Below are 18,557 nucleotides of genomic sequence, written 5' to 3'. Positions count from 1 at the left end.
GGAGAGAGGGAGTGAAGGAATAGACCTTGTTGGCTGCTTTAGGCACATCCTTGTGTCCCACAATTTTCACAGCGATCGGCATGTTACAGGTGAGGGGACTGCGGTGCAGAGTGGGTAAGCAATTTGCCCAGGTCACCGGAGCACGTAAGTGAGGGGCCAGGATTCAGATCCAAGATGTCCAAGCCCTCATTCTTTGTCCCGTTCCACACTGCCTCCCATGGAGGTGGGAGAGGGGGTGGGGACAGGGACTGTGCTTCATGGAGGGCAGCTGGGTAGGGAAGCAGCCACGCTCCTCCCCCCGCCCCTCCACCCTGCCCAGCAGCGCCCAGCCTCACCATTGTTCTCCACGTAGCTGGTCTCTTGCCTGGTTGTGTCAGGGTGGACGCCAAAGATCTCCACTCTCACCAGTGGATCCACAATGGACCTCTCTTTACTCATGTTGTCCTTGGGGAGTTGCTGCCCGCTGATCACCTGCAAGCAGGACTCTGGGACCTCACTAGTCCCTGTTCATCCCAGCCCCGCGGGGAGGGGGGTGGCGGGGGCTGGTGTCTCAGGACCTGGCGCTATAGCTTCTGGATTTGAGTAATATATTCTCTTCTAGTAACCTAGCTGCAATTTAAGATGCACCCGAGTAGAAATTGCACGAGGTTTGAAAGTAGGTATGTTCAGCAAACCCTTTACAGCCCTGACTCTGCCCCAGGCATTGTTGTGGGCACCTCTAGACTCATGATCACAGCAACCCTGTAGGCTGGGGAGTGGCATTCCTCCCATTTTGCAGGTGAGGAGCCCAAGGTTCTGGAACTTGCCCAGAGTTAACACGACTAGTGAATGGGTTCAAACCTAGGCAGCTGGCTCCCAGATCCCCACGGTTCACAGTCAGGCTATCCTGCCTCTCTTGAGGAATTCTTCACCCACTACGTTCCTGCCAGCTACCGCCCCCCCCCCCCCCGCCCTGCCCCCGGCTACCCATCCTGGCTACCCTAGGTTCGTCCTGTGGTTTCTCTCTCCGTGGTACCTGGATTAGGAGGGTCTGGGCTTTGAAAGGGCTGATGGGCCGCTCGGGGTGGAAGGAGCTTTGGACATCACGCAGGAAGTCAGGCTTCAGCACGTAGCCGCAGGCACCGTTCTGGCGGAAGAGCCCATCATAGATGTCCATCTCAAGCCCCGCGGTCTGCACATTCATGGCCACTGAGGGCCCCAGGAGAGAGGAAGGGAAGCATACATCTCAGGAGCCCTCTAGCCCCTCTTTCAGGGAATGAAGGAGATGGATTGGGTATCAAAGGGCCCGCTGGGAACAACCCCCCCCCCAGATTGCATCTTTCTTCGCCTAGCACCCTTCAAAGCATTCCCTGGCCCTCCTGCCACCGGGGCAGGTAACCCCCCCTGTTGCCCTTCCACTCCCTCTTCCCTGTCCCCGCCACCCCCTCACCCATCTGGCAGCCTGCGTTCCAGAGTTCCTGGGGGTTGTAGTTGGACGAATCTGTCCTCAGGCCACTGGGATACACACGGCTTAGCTGCCAGGCGTTGTGCTGCACAAACTCATTGCCTGTATAAAGGGCGTAGTGGGGAGATGACCCCCCCCCACTTCCCTGGCCTCAGGTTCACCACCTACCCACTTGACTCTTGTCTCCAGCATCTCCTGAGGCCAGGCCCAGAAAGCTTCACTGGGCCTGTCTGTTCCATGCTGACCGTCTCCCCCAGCTCTCCTCCCCCCTAGAGCCTTGGGCCCCCTGCTCAGAGCTCCTGACCCTGTACCTGCTCTGAGGAGTCGCTTAGCTCCCTCATCCCCCCTCAGCCCCTTGGTCCTCTTTCTTGGGACTCATGTGCCTGCCCAGCAGCCTGACCCTACCCATCCTACTTCCCTCCCTGGCCCTCCATTTTGGTCCTGACCAGCCTCCTTGATGAGGCTTCTGGCCTTAGTTTCAGAGAAAGATGAGGTCTCATAGAAGCGGTAGTGTTCCCTTGAATGAGTGAAGCTGTGGAATGAGACAGACTTCAAGTAGACAACCAGGGCAGAGAGGGATGGACACAAGATGGGTTTGGATCTCTGGAAAAAGAGAAAGTAGAGAGGAAGACGGAATTGAACCCTCAGGGGTCTGAGAAGGAAAGAAGCGATGGCCAGGATCTGAATTTCCCCGTCCAACCTAAGCCTCTGCCCGCTGCCTCCCCTTTGCGTTCTCCCTCCTGCCTCACCTGCTTGGGAAAGAGAAGGGGCCCAGGCTTGGAAATAGGAGCCTGAACCACAACCTCACAACAGACAGGCGGACAAAACAGCGGACACATCACAACCTGGGGATGGGAATGGGAATAAAGGCAGTCTACATACCCTCATGGGATCGGTTTCAGCCTCTGGGCTTAAAGGGTCTGCCCTACTGTTACTTTCTGGGTAACAGGTTCTTAATGATTACTTTTAAGCAGAGAGGTGTCCTCCTCTCTACCTCTCATCTTTTAAAACAATTTAATAGTATAGTTTGGTCAAAATGTACACGGACCCAGACAGATATGTCGAGGTATGCAAATGGCCAGGAAAGTCGTGCCAGAAGGATGTGAGGGTCCCAGGGTAATATCGTTATAATCTGCATTCCCATTTCCTTCCCTGGACATGGTAGCAGGTTAGACACCACAGCCCCGGAGAGGAGAGGGTAAGCTAGAAGTTAGTCAGCTAAGTCAGGGAAGTGCACGAGGAGAAAGGCAGACTTCTAACCAGGATCTTGGCGGCCCCACCAATGGCACCCCTTCCCCACAGGGAGATGAACCAGACCACTTCGGCACAGTCTTCGTAGAGCCTTCACCTTCCCCAACTCTTTCTGCTCCTCCTTTTTGGCTACTTCTGGCCCCTTCTCAGACTCACCTTTTCCAAGAAGCTTTCTCTAAGCCCATTTCAGGTGAGGTCACAGCAGTCACTTCAGGAGCCCTACGTCCCCAATACAACAGTGCAGGGTGTACACACTCTCTCTCTCTGTCACACACACACACAGAGCAGTGTTTTTCAAACTGGCCTTAATTTAAAGAGACTGAGAAGAAGTACAAAGATGTCTCAGGAGTCGACAGGGGACCCGAGAGAGCCAAATGGGTGCTTCAACTAGGATGGCTCCGCATTGATCTCTTTTGTATACAGAGCTCTCATATAAGATTTCATTCAAAAACGATTCCATGGCCCAAAGAAGTTGGAAAGCCACTGTAATCTATCTACATATGACAATATGTCGTGATGTCATGCACGCATCCTTACACCTCTTTTATTGGGGGCAAGGGGCATTTTGCTCCTCGGCCCTCCACCCTGCCTGGCTCTAGTCTCTCCACACATGAACTCAGCTTATAGTACAGACTGACCAAATGCTAGAGCAGAAAGACCACTCTCCTGGCCCACCTTCTCCTTCTTTTTGTCCTTACTGCGTGGGCTCAACTCCTGGGGCTCAGCCTCCAGCTGGGCCTCCAGCTCCGGGTCAGCTTCCTGCTCTCTCTCCAGTTCAGACTCTAGCTCTTCCTCCTCTTCCTCTTCCTCAAGATCCTCCTCAAGTGTCCTTAACTTCTTCCCCTTCACCAAGATCTTCCCCCGAAGCTCCTGGAGACAGAAATGAAGGGACTCCTTTACCTGTCTGCTCTGGGGTCCATGCACCTCCCACTGTTCTCACAGGCAGAGGAAGTGAGGGGCCAGAAGTCCCCACAGGAGGGCCGCTTGATACACACAGTAGGGCCGCTTGATACAGTAGGGCCGCTTGATACACACAGTAGGGATTCCCTATTGTTAAGCCAACTTGTCACATCTCCATCCAATTGGAAAACAATACAAAACAAAAAATACCTCACTCTTGACACAGAGAGATTCCTCCCAGATTAAAGATTTACATGTAAATATAATGGACACAAGAGTATTAGAAGAAAATAGAGAATCTTTTTGGGGCGCCTGGGTGGCTCAGTCGTTAAGCGTCTGCCTTCGGCTCAGGTCGTGATCCCAGGGTCCTGGGATCGAGCCCCGCATCGGGCTCCCTGCTCCGTGGGAAGCCTGCTTCTCCCTCTGCCACTCCCCCTGCTCGTGTTCCCTCTCTTGCTGTGTCTCTCTCTGTCAAATAAATAAATAAAATCTTTAAAAAAAATAGAGAATCTTTTTGAATAATCTTAAAGTGGGAAAAGCCTTTAGAAACAGGAGATGAGGGGTGTGTGGGTGGCTCAGTCGGTTAAGCATCCTACTCTTGGTTTTGGCTCAGATCATGACCTCAGGGTCCTGAGATCAAGCCCTGTGTTGGGTTCTGCGTTCGGCAAGAAGTCTGCTTGAGATTCTCTCCCTCTCCCTCTGTCCGCCCCCACCCCCCCCCCGCTCTCTCTCTCTCAAGAAAAGGAAAGAAAAGAAAAGAAAAGAAAAGAAACAGGAGATGATAACTCAGAAGGCATAAAAAGCACTGGCCAATTTGACTACATAAAGCTTAAAATCCTCTATAGAGCAGAAGATGCTATAAGACAAAAGCAAAGAATGCAAAAACAAATTTCCCAAAGCATCAATGTCTTTAACATTTAAAAACTTGTTATATGCCAATAAAGATTATAAACTCCAATAAAAGTGGGTAAATAATATCAATTAATTCAAAAGAAGAAAATATAGACTTTTCTTTTTTAAAAACTTGACTTTTTTTCTTTCCACATTTGCCACTATGAATCATCTTACTACTGGAGATACGTGTGGCCCGTCTCTTACACTGTTGGTCAGAGTGCAATTTGCTATTTTTTTCCAGAGGGCAACTTGGCAGTAACAACCAAAATATCAACATGCAAACTCTTCAACCCAGCAATTTACTTCTAGGAGTCCATCTCAAAGAAAGAGTAAATGGGGCGCCAGGGTGGCTCAGTTGGTTAAGCATCCGACTCTTGATTTTGGCTCAGGTCATGATCTCAGGGTCGTGGGACTGAGCCCCGTGTCAGGCTCCGTGCTCAGCGGGGAGTCTGTTTGAGATTCTCTCCCCCTGCCCCTCCCCACCCACCCCCGCACACTTGCGCTCTCTATCCCTCTTTCTCTCAAATAAATAAATCTTTTTAAAGAAAGAAAGAGTAGATGGACAAAGCTGTATGTACAAGTGAACAATTACCAACAACCTGAATGTTTACCATTTACTGGTTGAATAGATAATAGTTCATAAAAGAAAATGGAATACCACAGAGCTATTAAAAGGAAAAAAATTATACGTGAAAAGACATCCATGATATATATTGTATGTGAGATATAAAAGGGATATAGAAAATGACCCCAAGCATTTTTTAAAGTGTGAATATATATACACATATATGTTTATATAAGCATTTACAAAAATCTCTTAACACCTGTTATGGGAGAGGTTGAGATTATGGTGGGGGGATTTCCTTTTCTCTCTATTGTCTGTACGTTCTACAACAACTATGAACTATCTGGGGAAAAAAATCAAGATATTTCCATTGAAAAAAGAAATAAGAAGTAAACAATTGATTTCAAATTTAGAAAACGATAAACAATTCTGCATTTTATTGGACTTTTGGAAAATTAAAGTTGTCTCCAAGGATATTAAAGAGCAAGATGGTCCATGTAAGGGTGAGAATAAGGGAACAGGAGGGGCACGGAGGGGCACAGTAGGGAGGGAATGCAAGCCACAGCAGAGCCCGGGCTGGGGGAACAGGGCGCCTACCTCAGGTGAGGGCAGCTGAGTGGGCAGAAGCCCATCCAAGGTAGTGCTCAGCAGTTGCTCCCCCAAGATCTCGGTCAGATGGCAGGCCATGACCTGCTGCTGCTCCCAGCTGCAGTGGTTCTCCAGGGACAAGATGACTGGATAGTCTGAGGTCTGATGGGGAAGGGAAGGAACGCAAGAGCCAGAGGTCTAAAGCATGCAACCTCCCTGCTTCTCCGGACCCCCCCGCTCCCCGGTGACTCACTCAGAGTACCCTGATTGCTAAACCCCTCTCTGACCCGATTCGGGACATCAAGGAGGTCTTGCTGGGTCTGGGGCCCACCTCACATCTCAAAGTCACTGTTGGGATCCCAAATCTCAGACCTATACCAGGTGTGACCCAGGTCCCTCTGGGACCTTTGAGTTTTTAGGCTCAGCGTGGGACAGCTAGGCCATTCCCCTGATTATGTGTTCATGTTACACTCTCCTCTCCAGACTCCTGTTTTCCCCCAGCCCTACCCACCACTTTCTCGGTTTCCTTAACCACCCTCTCCGAGATGGGTGACAGTTGTTAGAAGTAATAGTCACTGAGCTCTAGCAATTACCTCTAGGACTACTAATTACTAGTGACACATCCAACCCTTATTCATAATCCCTTAATATTTGCCTGATGCTTCACAGTTAAAATCTCTTGAACATCTCTGCCATTTGACATAACCTCCCTTGCATCCATCTACCTTCCCCAGATGCAGAGCCAGCCACTCTTCCCTCAGATCATCTTCCCTCACCAGTACGCCCATCCCGGGACTCCTACCTGGAAGGCGTACTGGGCTACAGTGGCCACGACATCTTTGAATGGGATGCGGGAGGTCAGGGTGTGTCCATGGTAAACGATAGGTTCCCCGCTAGGTCCATCCCATATATCCACCTCCACGCAGCGGCACCCCCTCTTCAGGGCCCTGCAAGAACCCCAAGCCCCCAGGGACAGAGAGGTCAAGCTCTTATCTTCCGTCTAGGGACTCTCTCCCTACTCTGAAGAGAGCAGTGCTCACTGGCATTTAGTTGTCAAGGCCCCCTCAAGCTACATCTCCGCAGACCCTTCTCTGCCCACCGAGATACTGCTATGGCTCACTACCTCCACCCCCCACCCTCCCCAACTCACAATCTTCCTTCAGCAAGTCATCACATACTGCCTCATGATACTTCTGGTGTTCTGGTTGTATAGCATTCTGCAACACCTGACTTAGTCAAACTCTCAGTAATTTTGTTTGTTTGTTTGTTTGTTTGTTTGTTTTTAAAGTAAGCTCTATGCCCAACATGGGGCTTGAACTCAGGACCCCGAGATCAAGAGTTGCCCCGAGATCAAGAGTTGCCCCGAGATCAAGAGTTGCATGCTCTACCGACTGAGCCAGCCAGGCGCCCCTCAAACTCTCAGTAAATTTATACTTTATTTTCTCTACTAGACTTCCTAGGGCAGAAGCAATATGTTCCACTCATCTTTTATACCCTGAAGCTACTAGTTCAGTTGCTGCCACTGCAAAGATATCTTGACTCTTTGATCCAATCCACGATTAATCACGATAAAAGCAGATATCACTTATTAGCTATTAACACATGGATTATCTCATTTAATCCTCACAACAACTCAGACAGAATAGGCAATGTTATCATATTTCATAGATGGGGATACTGAGGCACAGAGAAGTTAAATACTTAGAACCAGAGTACCAGTGAGAGAACTAGGATTTGAGCTCATATGGTCTGACTCCAGAACCTATGTTTCTAACTTCTATGCTCTATACCGCCTTCCATGTAACGTTTAGTTTATTTGTTCAAAATAAATCTTCCAGGACCTCTGAGTTCCAAGAGAGTTTCACAGCCTATGAAAGAGAGAGAAGCTCCATTTGCCCACAGAGTTTCAATACTACTCTCCTGTCAGTCTTCAACATCTCTTCCAAGTCTCTCACGTATCCAGGGGTCCTCAGCCCCAAGCCCCCCACAACATCTTTTCATTCCCTGTTATCCACTGATAGAACAGACGGCCACTTCTCATGAACTGGAGCCCTTTCCCCTTCTTTCCCACTGCACCGTATATATCCCTCGACGCTGCTCTGGCCACAAAGCTGGTCCCCCACGAGGTAGGTGTTGTGAGAGGAGTTGATGTAGTAGTGGTTCAGGGGTTGAGTCATATCCTGGTAGATGGGGAGGCAGGTCGGGTTGAAGATATCTCCATCCTTCGAGCAGAGATAGCTGAGGAAGCCATCCATGCTCAGCACATGTCGCAATTTGCCTAAGGTGTGGAGTAGGGGAAGGCTAGAGTGAGAAGCTCTGAGCGAGGGCAGCCCAGCACACCTCTAGCCCATCCTGCACCTCGCCCCTCTCCAGGGTCCTGCCTTTCAGATGGTGTCCATTCTCAGCCTCCAGATCCCAAACGTGCCCCACCCACTGTCTGTCATTTCAATCATCCCCACCCTCAGAGAGAGTTAAAGATACGAGGAGAGGCATTAAGATCATTCTAGTTCACCAGATCCAACAGAACCTTCCGCCATGATGGAAATGTTCTGTCCTGTGCGGTCCAGTGTGGCAGCCTCTAGGCACATATGGCTACTGAGCACTTGAGATGTGGCTGTGTGACTGAAGAACTGAATTTAAAGTTTTGATTTTAATTAATTAATTGCAACTTTTTATTTATTTATTCATTTAAGTAATCCCTACACCCAAAGTGAGATCAAGAGTCGCATGCTTTTCCAACTGAGCCAGCCAGGCACCCCAATTTTAGTTAATTTAAATTTATGTTATTTTTAAGATTTTATTTGTTTTTTTAGATAGAGCATGTATGCATGTGCGTGTGCGCAAGAGCGGGGGGCCAGGAGCAGAAGGTGAGGGAGAGAGAGAATCCCAAGCAGACTCTGCTGAGCACAGAGCCCAATACGGGGCTCAATCTCACAACCCTGAGATCATGACCTGAGCCAAAATCAAGAGTCCGAAGCTTAACTGATAGTCACACAAGGACCCTGTTAATTTAAATTTAAATAGTCACACAGTGGGGCGGCTCAGTCAATTGAGCATCCATTCTTGGTTCCAGCTCACGTCATGATCTTGGGGTTGTGGGATTGAGCCCCATATCGGGCTCGGTGTTCTGCACTCAGCCTGGAGTCCGCTTGTCCCTCTCCGTCCCCCTCTGCTCTTCCCCCTGCTCATGTGAGCACCCGCACTCAAGCTCTTTATCTCTCTCTCTCTCTCTCAAATAAATAAAAATCGTAAAAAAAAAAAAAAAAAAAAAAAAACCTTTAAAAAAATAGTCACAAAGAGCTCATGGTTACCATAAAGGACAGCATAGTATTCGGTATAAAGGGTTAATTTTATATATGGGGAAACTGAGCCCAGAGAGGAACAAAGTCGAAGACTCTTGAGCGACACGACCAAGGTACCTGTGTTTTATTCCCTGGCCTGTGAGGCTGATGCCAACTATGACCTGAGGGTTTCTTCCTCTCACCAGTTCCCATATGGTGTTCTGCAGAGTGGTCATCCAATATACCCCTGGACTACAACACACCCTCTGTTTGAGGGCAGGGCCCTGTCACTCCTGCCACAGCCCTCACCCATATCAGCATGGGCTTCATACAATACCAACAACAATGACTAGTACTGAGCACTTGCTCTGTGCCCAGAATGTCCCGTGCAGCATCTCTCTTAATGTTCTCGCCAACGTGATGAGGTAGATAGAATATAATCTGCCCTGAGAGGTTAGGTAACATAACTAGTAAGTGAAGAAGCTGGGATTTGAACCCCGGACGTCAGGTGTCTGAGCCACGCCAGTCCCACCAGGCCGTGCAGTCTCACTGAGGGCAACATTGCTGCAGGGGGGCTCCCGTGGGAGGTGGAGCAACTCGACTCTAATGACCAGCTTCGTTGCTCCCGCTTTGACAAGGCTACAGATGGTGGAGAGCGGCAGGAAGTCAGGCAGGAGGTTTTATTCTTAACAGTAAGAACTTAAATTGTGAGAGAAAATCCACAGTTGCCAGATACTTTTCGTGTATGTCATTTCATTCGATCACCAATTATTTTACAAATGAGAAAATCGAGCCCCTGCTAGATTAAGCAGCTTGCCCAGGGTGACTCAGTTAGTAAGCAGCAGAGTGGGGCCTTGAGCCCGGGTTTCCTGGCACAGACTATCCTCTGCAGCCAGAATATTGTACCTGACGGTTGAGTGCAGGGGAGGGAACACCACCCAGAGGGGCAGGTGGTAGAATAAATGTAACTGATGTCTACTGGATCCTGCACTGGAGATAGAAGTTCCTATTTCTTGGGGGGCCTAGGTGGCTCAGTCAGTTAAGTGTCTGCCTTTGGCTCAGGTCATGATCCCAGGGTCCTGGAATTGAGCCCCGCATCAGGCTCCCTGCTCAACAGGGAGCCCGCTTCTCCCTCTCCCTCTGCCTGCCGCTCTACTTGTGATTCCTCTCTCTCTCTCTGTGTCAAATAAATAAATAAAATCCTTAAAAAAAAAAAAAAAAAGAAGATCTTATTTCTTAATCCTCAGGCATTCTTATTCTATTCATTTTTCCGAAATGATTGCTTTACAGCCCCCTTTCTTCTCTGAGCACAGACATGAATCTGGAATCAGGGATTCCAACCCTTTCTGTTTGAGTCTCAGTTCCATGAGGGCAGCGTTCTTGTCGGACCTTCTGCTGTATCTCTGGGGCTGAGCAAAAGTCCTGGCCCATTACAGGGGTTTAATAAGCGTTAGCTGAAGTAGTGAGTGAATGAATGAATAAAAGGAGTGGGAGTTGAGACCTAGGAAATGTGGGTCATTTATCCAGCTCTCATTCATCTCATCTCTCTCTTTTTTTTAAGATTTTATTTATTTGAGAGAGAGAGAGTGTGTGCGAGCAAGTGCACAAGTACAAGAGCAGGGGCGAGGAGCAGAGGGAGAAGAGTGGAGGGAGAGGGAGGGAGATAGAGACTCCCCGCTAAGCAAGGAGCCTGATCCAGAACTCAGATCCCAGGGCCCCGGGATCATGGCCTGAGCTGAAGGCAGGCGCTTAACCAACTGAACCACCCAGGGGCCTCTCATCCATCTCATCTCTAATCCTCATGCTCAACAGAGGTATTAGGTAAGGGTCAGGTGGCCCAGGTTTGAATCCCAATTCCTCCTCTCATTAGGCTTTGGCTTTGAGCAAGTCATTTGATCTTTCTAAATCCGAGTTTTCCTCTTTTGCACAACTGACTTAATAACAGAAGCCACTTCAACTGGTCATTGGAATGATGAGAAAAGACATGTAGAGATGTTAGCACATTAATGTGATACTTAGCAGAGGCTGAATAAGGATTATTCTCCTGATTTACAAGATTGTAGTGAAGGTTAGAGGAAGTAAGTGATGTGAAAGTAACTTGTAAATCATTTATTATTAATGTAAATTCCTCGTATTCTGAAGGGAATGGAGGGCAGGGCGATGTCTATTGAAGGGGCAAGGAGAAAGGGCTGAAGACAGAAAGGGCGTATTTGAGCTGTGCTTTTGCTGAAAGAAAGCCTCCTCCTCACCCCCTCAGCCGGGGACTGACTAGCTTCCTGGCCCAGAGGCTTAGCCACTCAAGAACCACTTGGAGAATTTGGAGAAAGCCCAGGAAGGGGCAGAGAGCCAGCATTTAAAGAGACAGCAAACAGGAACCATGAAGAGAGCTGGAAGAAAGGAATTAGGTGCTAGAAGAGAAGAAGCCAAAAGGAGAGGACCAAGGATCTCCCTTTTCCGCTGGGGACAAATGCTGACATCAGGACGAACTGATTCTGAAAGTGAAGCATGAGCATAGTGGAGGAAAGGAGACTTGTGGAATGTTCTTCCTCCTGAGAGATACAGCATTACAGAGGAGACTCCTGTCTTATCTGGGCAGGAAACTGCTGCTCTCCTTCCCAGGGAGTAGTTGAATGAGATGAAGATGCTTGCACAGGGGCTGGGGCAGGTGTGGGCTCAGCCTTCCCTGAGTTAGGCAGAAGGTGGCTTGTCTCTGGACCTTTCTAAGGTCCCCCCTCCTCGCCCATGCCCAGTGCCTCTCCACCCTGGCCCTCTTACCACTATCTGAGGGCTCGTAGCGGTCGATGAGGTCCAGAGCAAGGTCAGAAGCTCGCTCTCCTTCTTTCTGCTCCTCTTGGAGGAAATCCACAAATTCCAGCAGGGTCAACTTCTGCCCATCGGCCGAAAAGTTTTCAAACAGCTCGTACACCTCAGTACGTTTAGTCAGCGCCTTATAGAACTCTACAAACTCTTCTCCCTCCAGAGTCCCAGACTCGGATGTGTCTGCTGCCTGCAAGCAAGGGTTTAGAGGATGGTGAAAAAATCCTTTTAAGAGCACATTGTGTGGCTTTGACCTGTCCTGTAAGAGCAATCTTGCTGACAGGTGGATACAAACATCTTTCTGCAAAATTCTCCCAGAACTCCTGACACTTTGTGTTCATAGAAGACGCTTCGGTAAGTAAAAAGCAACATGGCAGCCGTACCATTTGCTAGTAGAGAAAACTTTCAATCAGAAAGGGTTAAATGCCCCAACAAGTGCCTAAGAGTTTAAAAGATCCCTCCTCCTATTTTATTCACATTCCAGTTGGACTTTTCCATTGTTACTAGGCACCTGGGAAGTTCTGGCCATGGACAGAGAGGTCCTTGAGGTCTGACACAGTAACGTATGGTTGTTTACCCTTCATAAGACTATGAATTGTCTTTCTAAGAAGACTGAAGGGTGAGAACCATGCCCTACACTTTCCATCGAGCCTGGCATAGTGGTAGGGCACATAGGAGAGATTCAACAAAGAGTGATGCTGAATAGGGCCAGGTACATCTGGCCACGTGAGAACACGGCCTTGGCTGGCTTCTGAAAATCCTTCCCTAAAAGACTCACTTGGAAAAGCTGGAAGGCATATTCTTGGTCCATTTCCACATTCATCAGGTGCAGTAACCGCTGGACTTCGTGGAAACTCATCCTACCATCCTGGTTCCTGTCTCCACGCTGGAACCAGTCACTCAGCCATCCAGGTGTGAGTCAAGGCAAAAGCACTGTGTGTGTTTGTGTGTGCAGATGTGTGTGCATGTTCATCCACTGACATCGCCTCCCCTAGCTTTGCTACAAGTCTCTCCTCCATGCCAATGCATTTTCCATATTAGCTTCCAGAATAATCTCCCCCGAGCACCAATCTGTCTTGTCCCTGCATGGCTCAGGTGCCTGCAGGGTCCTCCCTGTTGCTTGCAGAAAGAAACCCAAATTTTTTAACGTAGATTGAAGGTCTTCACCCCCACAATCTGGCTCCCACGCAGCCTTCTCAACAGACCTCTGTCCTCCCCGTACTTTAGCCAGACTCTCCCTCCTGCTCTTCAATGTCCTATCTCTGAGACTTTTCTCATGCTGTTCCCTCAGGCAGCAGAGCCTTCCCCGTCCTTTCTTTATGTTCAAGTTCTACTGTTTTTCAAGGCTCAGCTCAAACTCAACTTCCTCCCTGATGTTTTTCTCAGAACTCTCTCAGCTAAAATTAAATATTTCTCCTTCCTTTGAACACCCACAAATAATTTCAGTCCCATAACACTTCTAGGGTACTTCGATGATTTACACAATTCCATTTTCTCCACTGACTAAAACAATGCCTGAGTCTCATTAATATTTGTACCTCTAAAGCCTGGCACAGCGCCTGATACCTTCTGCTCAATAGATGGTGAATGAATGAATGAATGAACGAACGAACAAATGAATAAACGGCCTGGCATGGAAGGTGAATACAATCTAGGAAACCTGAATGAGTCAACACCACAAAGTTCTGCTTCCCAGTCCTATGGTAGCTAATGCCACTGGGATCTTCTGATCGGCTCTCAAGATCAGCACCTTGTTTGGTCCTTTGTCTCTCACCATCCCTCCCACCAGTCCTGAAGGGCCTGATTTCTGCCTACCCTCTGCCTGGTTATGTCTTTGTCATCCCAAGCCTCCATTACACCTTCAATATCCTCTGCCTCACAGTGGCCTGAGCTGTCCTTGCCCACCCCATCTGGACTCTTAGGCCTCCCTAGCACAGCATGCCAACCCCCACCCCACCCCCGGCCCCATCTCTAGCCCTGCAGCATCTGGCTCCTTCAGTGACCCCTGGCACCACCACCCCCCCCCCCCGGCCCTTCCGACTCCATCCTGCTGATACTGATCCAGCCGCTCCTGTTGGTCCATGCCGGTAACAAATTCCACCAAAAGCTGGAGCCCCTGCATCCATATCTTGGCCTCCTCGATGCTGTTGGCCACCAGGTCCAGGTTGGAGCGGCGGCCGTGGAAGACGATGGTGAAGCCCTGCTCCAGGGGGAGCTCCTCGGCCAGGCTCCGCAGCAGCTCGGACTCGTGGCCCTCACGCACCGTCTCCACATCAGAGATGGAGACTACCAGAGAGGAAACAAGGGGGCGCGGTGGGGGGGGGGGAAGAGAGTCCACCGAGTTGCAGGGGTGAAGGGTTAGGGACCCTTTAAGGAGCCATAGGGAGGAGGAAGCCCAATCTCCCTCCGCAGGATGAAACCCCCAAAGACTGGGTACGGGGAGATGCAGACCCCTGGGATTCAGGATTCCCCGTGAGTCGCTGCCATGTTCAGAGGCAGCATGCCAAGGGGCCCGTGCTGGGAGTGGCAAGACCTGGCTTCGGGCCACTGGCTGGCAGTGTGACACAGACCAAAATGACTTAACCCCTCAGTACCCTCGTCTGAAATAGGGGATGGTCCCTTCTATGGCCAGTCCACATGGTGACCACTGCGGGGCTGATGGGATGGAAACACACTTAAAGGTAGAAGCGGTTACACCAAAGCATGATATGTCCAAGTTCAATTTCCCCGTTCCAGGTTTGAGGGCCTCCTCTTTCCAGATGTCTAAGAAAGCACCAGAGAAATTCTTCCACCCCCTTTCCTCAGCTGGGGTTGCTGTGGATCGTGAGCTTTGATTATGTCTCTAAAGCAGACTCTCTCAGATGTGTCCTGTGATCACGTTTTTAGAGGGGTCATAAAGCGTCTGGTCAACAGGATGCACATTGTTGTGCTGCATTTGTGATATTTAAAAATATTCCTCATAGTGGCTAATTTGTGAAATGTATCCTGGCTTCAGGGGCCACGCCAGGTGCTTGTACATTAACTTACTGAGTCTCCGTAACCTTCTAGCAGGGACTATTCAATCCCCATTTTGCAGATGAGGAAACTGAAGTTTAATGTAACTTGTCCAAAGCCACTCAGCTAGAAAGTAGCAGAGCCAGGGCTTTGATCTGGGCAGTCTGATGCGTGAGATCATGCTCTCACTATAATAATAATAAATAAAACCTAGGATTTATTGAGCCTTATTATGTGCCAGGGCACTCCTAAGCCTTTTACATGCAGTAACTGATTGAATCCTCATAAATAGCCTTAAGAGGCAAGTACTGTTATAATTCCCACTTTCCAGCCTCCGAGGTAGATGCGCAAGGACACACTGTAGGACCCTGGTCCCTCCCCTGCTCTCAAGCACCTGGGCTCTTCAGAGTCTGATCCCCCCACCACACCCACGCCTAGCCATCCACGTGACTCACAGGTGGGCTTGGCAGTGCCTCCTGCCTGCCGGGCATGCCAGACTGTCATGCCATCATCCTGAAGTCTGAAGTATCTCAGTTTCTTCCAGCTTTTGGACCTCACCTTGCGCATCAGCATGCCCTTCTGCATCAGCAGCAAATCTGGATTGATGGGCAGCCCTGGGCCAGGAGAAGAAGGGGCTGGCTGGGTAGCTGGCAGGAAGGGTGGAGGGCCCAGGAGGAGCTCTTGAACAGGGGTCCAGACTCCTCCCCTCCTCCCCATCCCTGGGATGTCTCCCGAAACCCTCCTCTCCTACTGGGGTACTCACGGCCTTGCATCAGAGACATCATTACCCACTGCTCCGCCAGCTGGTGCCAGAGTCACCTGGAGGAGCACAGAGGACCAAAAGGCTCTGGGTTAATACTGGTGATCTTAGAATAACAGATCAAAGGAGGAAGAGAAGGAAACCCGTGCGTCCTGACGGCCCACAGTGTGCCAGGCACTTCATCTACATAGTCTTTAGCTCTTTTTTACTTTTCGCTTGAGTTTGATGACTTTGAGGCTTAGAGAGGCTAAGAAACTTGCATCAAATCACATAAGGATTCAGAATTTAGAGCCAAATATGTCTGATTCCACAGCGTCTGCTGTTTCCCATAGCCATCACCAGAGAGGACTACTAGCATTCTGCCTTGGCCCCTTGGGAACTGGGGGGTCTGCACGGGACCATGGAGAGGGCTCCCAAGATAGAGCAGCTGAGGTGATTCCCCCTGGAGAAGAGAAGGCTAGGATATAGAGAGATTCCAGGTTCTGCAAGGGGGCAGCCAGCAAGATGGTGGTCCTTAATAATGAGCTGAAGGGTGTGACTCTGGGGTGTTGGGCAGAAAGCTACTTTTGCCTCTTCGGTGACACTTAGTACCATGCTTGTTACATAAGCCACATTCTTCTGCCTTCCCATGGTAAAGCACACTTTACTCTTCATAACAGTTACTCCCAACAGCTTAACGGACCAGGTGAGTTACGTGTCTTAGAAATGCATTTTCAAGTTTCCTTTGCCTCCTGAAAAAGAGAGCCCTCTTTAAGATGCATGCTAATTTAGGATCTGGTTAAGTTGTCCTAGTAGGTAAGAACAAACTCCTCTTGAAAAGAACCAGAAGAGGGGCGCCTGGATGGCTTAGTCGGTTAAGTGTCTGCCTTCGCCTCAGGTCATGATCCCGGAGTCCTGGGACTGAGACCCGGGTTGGGCTCCTTGCTCAGTGGGGAGTCTGCTTCTCCCTCTCCCTCTGCCTGCCCCTCCCCCTGCTTCTGTGCGCTCTCTCTCTCTCTCTCTCTCTCTCGCTCACTCTCTCTCATAAATAAATAAATAAATAACTTAAAAAAAAGAGAGAGAGCCAGAAGACTTGATATGCAGCCACATTGATTCTAGCTCAGCCCCTCTAAGAAATTCTCAACTCTTGACCAAATCATTCTGGAACTGGCAAAGCGCAAGAAACATAGAGCTCAATGCTTTGCGAAAGCAAAGGAACTGCCCTTGAATAGAAATGCTATGTTTTTTAATTGATAAGTTTAAATTTTTGACAATGGTGAGCATCTAAAACACGAAAAGCGTCTCTAAAGCAATCATTCAGTTGGTGCTCCATTAGAACATGGTGCAGTTCCACTCGCTAGATCTCATCAACGAAAAGCAGAAGTCCAGAAATGATTTGTGACTTGTCTGAGGTCACATGGCATCTCAGTGCCTTCTTTCTCTTTAGCTGGAAGAGCCTATCAAGTCACCCAAGGGTGACTAAATCTTTAGGAAAAATGCAGAGGTCACTGAAAATACAGCTCCCCTGACTGGAGGACCTAGAGAAGGCTTTTTAAAGGAGTAGCAATATGCAGGGGCCCAGAGGGAGAGGGGAAGGTTGGGGAGCCAGACTGTACCTAAGTGGGAAAGATAACTCAAGGCAGCCCTCAGGAGAGACAGAATCCTGCGACAGTTCCAAAAAGCAAAGGTTTTGCTGGCTGAGGCTGAATATAGTGAGCCTGGGTGAGATCAGAAGAAGCCTCTGGATGGAAGAAGGGACCTAGGGTGCTTCATGAGCGGCAGAAAAGCAGCCCCGCTTGGAATCTAAGGCTCGCAAAAACTGAATGAAGAGTGAAGTAACAGGTCCCTCCTAAATGTCTCAGGTCCCCAGACTCCAGGGGAAGGGGGAAGTCTGGGGTTCTGATCCCCCTTGCCAATATCCTTCCTTACCTCCTCTTTGAATTTCAGCTCCCATGTTTGGGGCATAGGGACCTTGGGATGGGGTGGATCTCGGCCCTGGGAGACGACAGAATGCCCTTTCCTTACACCTGTGTCCAGGAGCCTCACAATCATGTCCTGAAACGTGCTGGGACACCCCTATTTTGGAGCCTATCTCCTCTCAAGAAAGCCTTAGAAAATCATTTTATGCATTTTGGTCAAACTCTTCCAACCCCAGGGTTTGGCATGCTCTTCCAATCCTGCTCCCATTCCTGACTCACTATTTTAAACTTATATCCAGGTGACATGTGGCCATATGAGGGCCGATTTCAACTCGAGGAGCCACAGAATGTCAGAGCTGGACTTCATTTTATGGAGAAAGGCTAGAAAGATTAGCTGAACTGCCAGAGTCATCGAATGAATTACGTGGTAGAAGTGGGACCAGAACCATGGTTCCTTGTGACCAGCTCAGAGATCTCACCAAGGCTCTGCCCTTAGAAAGGGTTTTCTCTGGGGGTGCCTGGGTGGCTCAGTTCATTGCATATCCGACTCTTGGTTTTGGCTCAGGTCATGGTCTCAGAGTTGTGGGATTGAGCCCAGCATCAGGCTCCACACTCAGCACAGAGTCCGCTTGAGATCCTCTCTCTCTCTCTCTCTCTCTCTCTCTCTCCCTCTGCCCCTCCCCCTGCTCTCTCTTTCTAAAATAAATAATAAATCTTAAAAAAAAAAGAAAGGGAAAACCCTTTCTTTCTAAAAGGAAACTCTGGAAGCAGGTTAGAGCAGGGCTAAGAAGCAACAAGGGACATGGATGCTTTGTCTCCCCACTTTTGTCATTCTCTGCCCCCACCATGTCCCACTTAATAGCCTTTCTTTCCTTTCTTCCTATTTCTCTCCTCTCCCCAACCTGGTGCCTTCCTTTTCCTTTGGCCCGGCTCACTCTTCTCTCCCCATCCCATCTGCCTCCCTACTTGCTCACCCGCCAACCTCTCTGTGCTCTCCTCTCCTTTTCCTTCTCCCCACCCCTTCTCCCCTCACCTCTTCCTCCTTTTCTTTCTCCTCTAATTCCCAGTAGGTCGGGTTCTCGTCCCCTGTGGGGGTTTTGACCCTGGGGTCCAGGAGGGCGGAGGACACTCAGGAGCACACCCCTCCACTCAGCCTCGCTTCCCC

At 49.5% G+C, this 18,557-nt stretch overlaps 1 protein-coding gene across 4 annotated transcripts in view; it reads right to left on the bottom strand.

The window, feature by feature from the left end:
* PLCD4 (phospholipase C delta 4) overlaps positions 1–18,557 on the bottom strand; it is a 19,360-nt gene extending 803 nt beyond the window's left edge. For 3 of the 4 annotated variants that reach the window (XM_027588910.2, XM_027588909.2, XM_027588911.2), the window contains exons 1-11: positions 12,519–12,712; positions 11,699–11,930; positions 7,719–7,920; positions 6,445–6,589; positions 5,652–5,804; positions 3,371–3,565; positions 2,194–2,289; positions 1,891–2,047; positions 1,430–1,546; positions 1,016–1,188; positions 336–471 (exon numbers count right to left, since the gene is read on the bottom strand). In XM_027588910.2, the coding sequence (XP_027444711.2) occupies positions 336–471; positions 1,016–1,188; positions 1,430–1,546; positions 1,891–2,047; positions 2,194–2,289; positions 3,371–3,565; positions 5,652–5,804; positions 6,445–6,589; positions 7,719–7,920; positions 11,699–11,930; positions 12,519–12,599 (1,687 nt within the window). In that variant the 5' untranslated portion in view covers positions 12,600–12,712. Of the gene's footprint in view, positions 1–335; positions 472–1,015; positions 1,189–1,429; positions 1,547–1,890; positions 2,048–2,193; positions 2,290–3,370; positions 3,566–5,651; positions 5,805–6,444; positions 6,590–7,718; positions 7,921–11,698; positions 11,931–12,518; positions 12,713–13,797; positions 14,027–15,189; positions 15,349–15,497; positions 15,554–18,425 lie in introns of those variants that run through there. The other variant, XM_035726602.1, reaches the window with a different exon arrangement.

The sequence above is a fragment of the Zalophus californianus genome, chromosome 3, assembly GCF_009762305.2.
Source record: "Zalophus californianus isolate mZalCal1 chromosome 3, mZalCal1.pri.v2, whole genome shotgun sequence".
Classification (NCBI taxonomy): Eukaryota; Metazoa; Chordata; class Mammalia; order Carnivora; family Otariidae; genus Zalophus; species Zalophus californianus.
The sequence above is the reverse complement of the archived record's forward strand: the minus strand, read 5'-3'. Positions and strand labels throughout refer to the sequence as shown.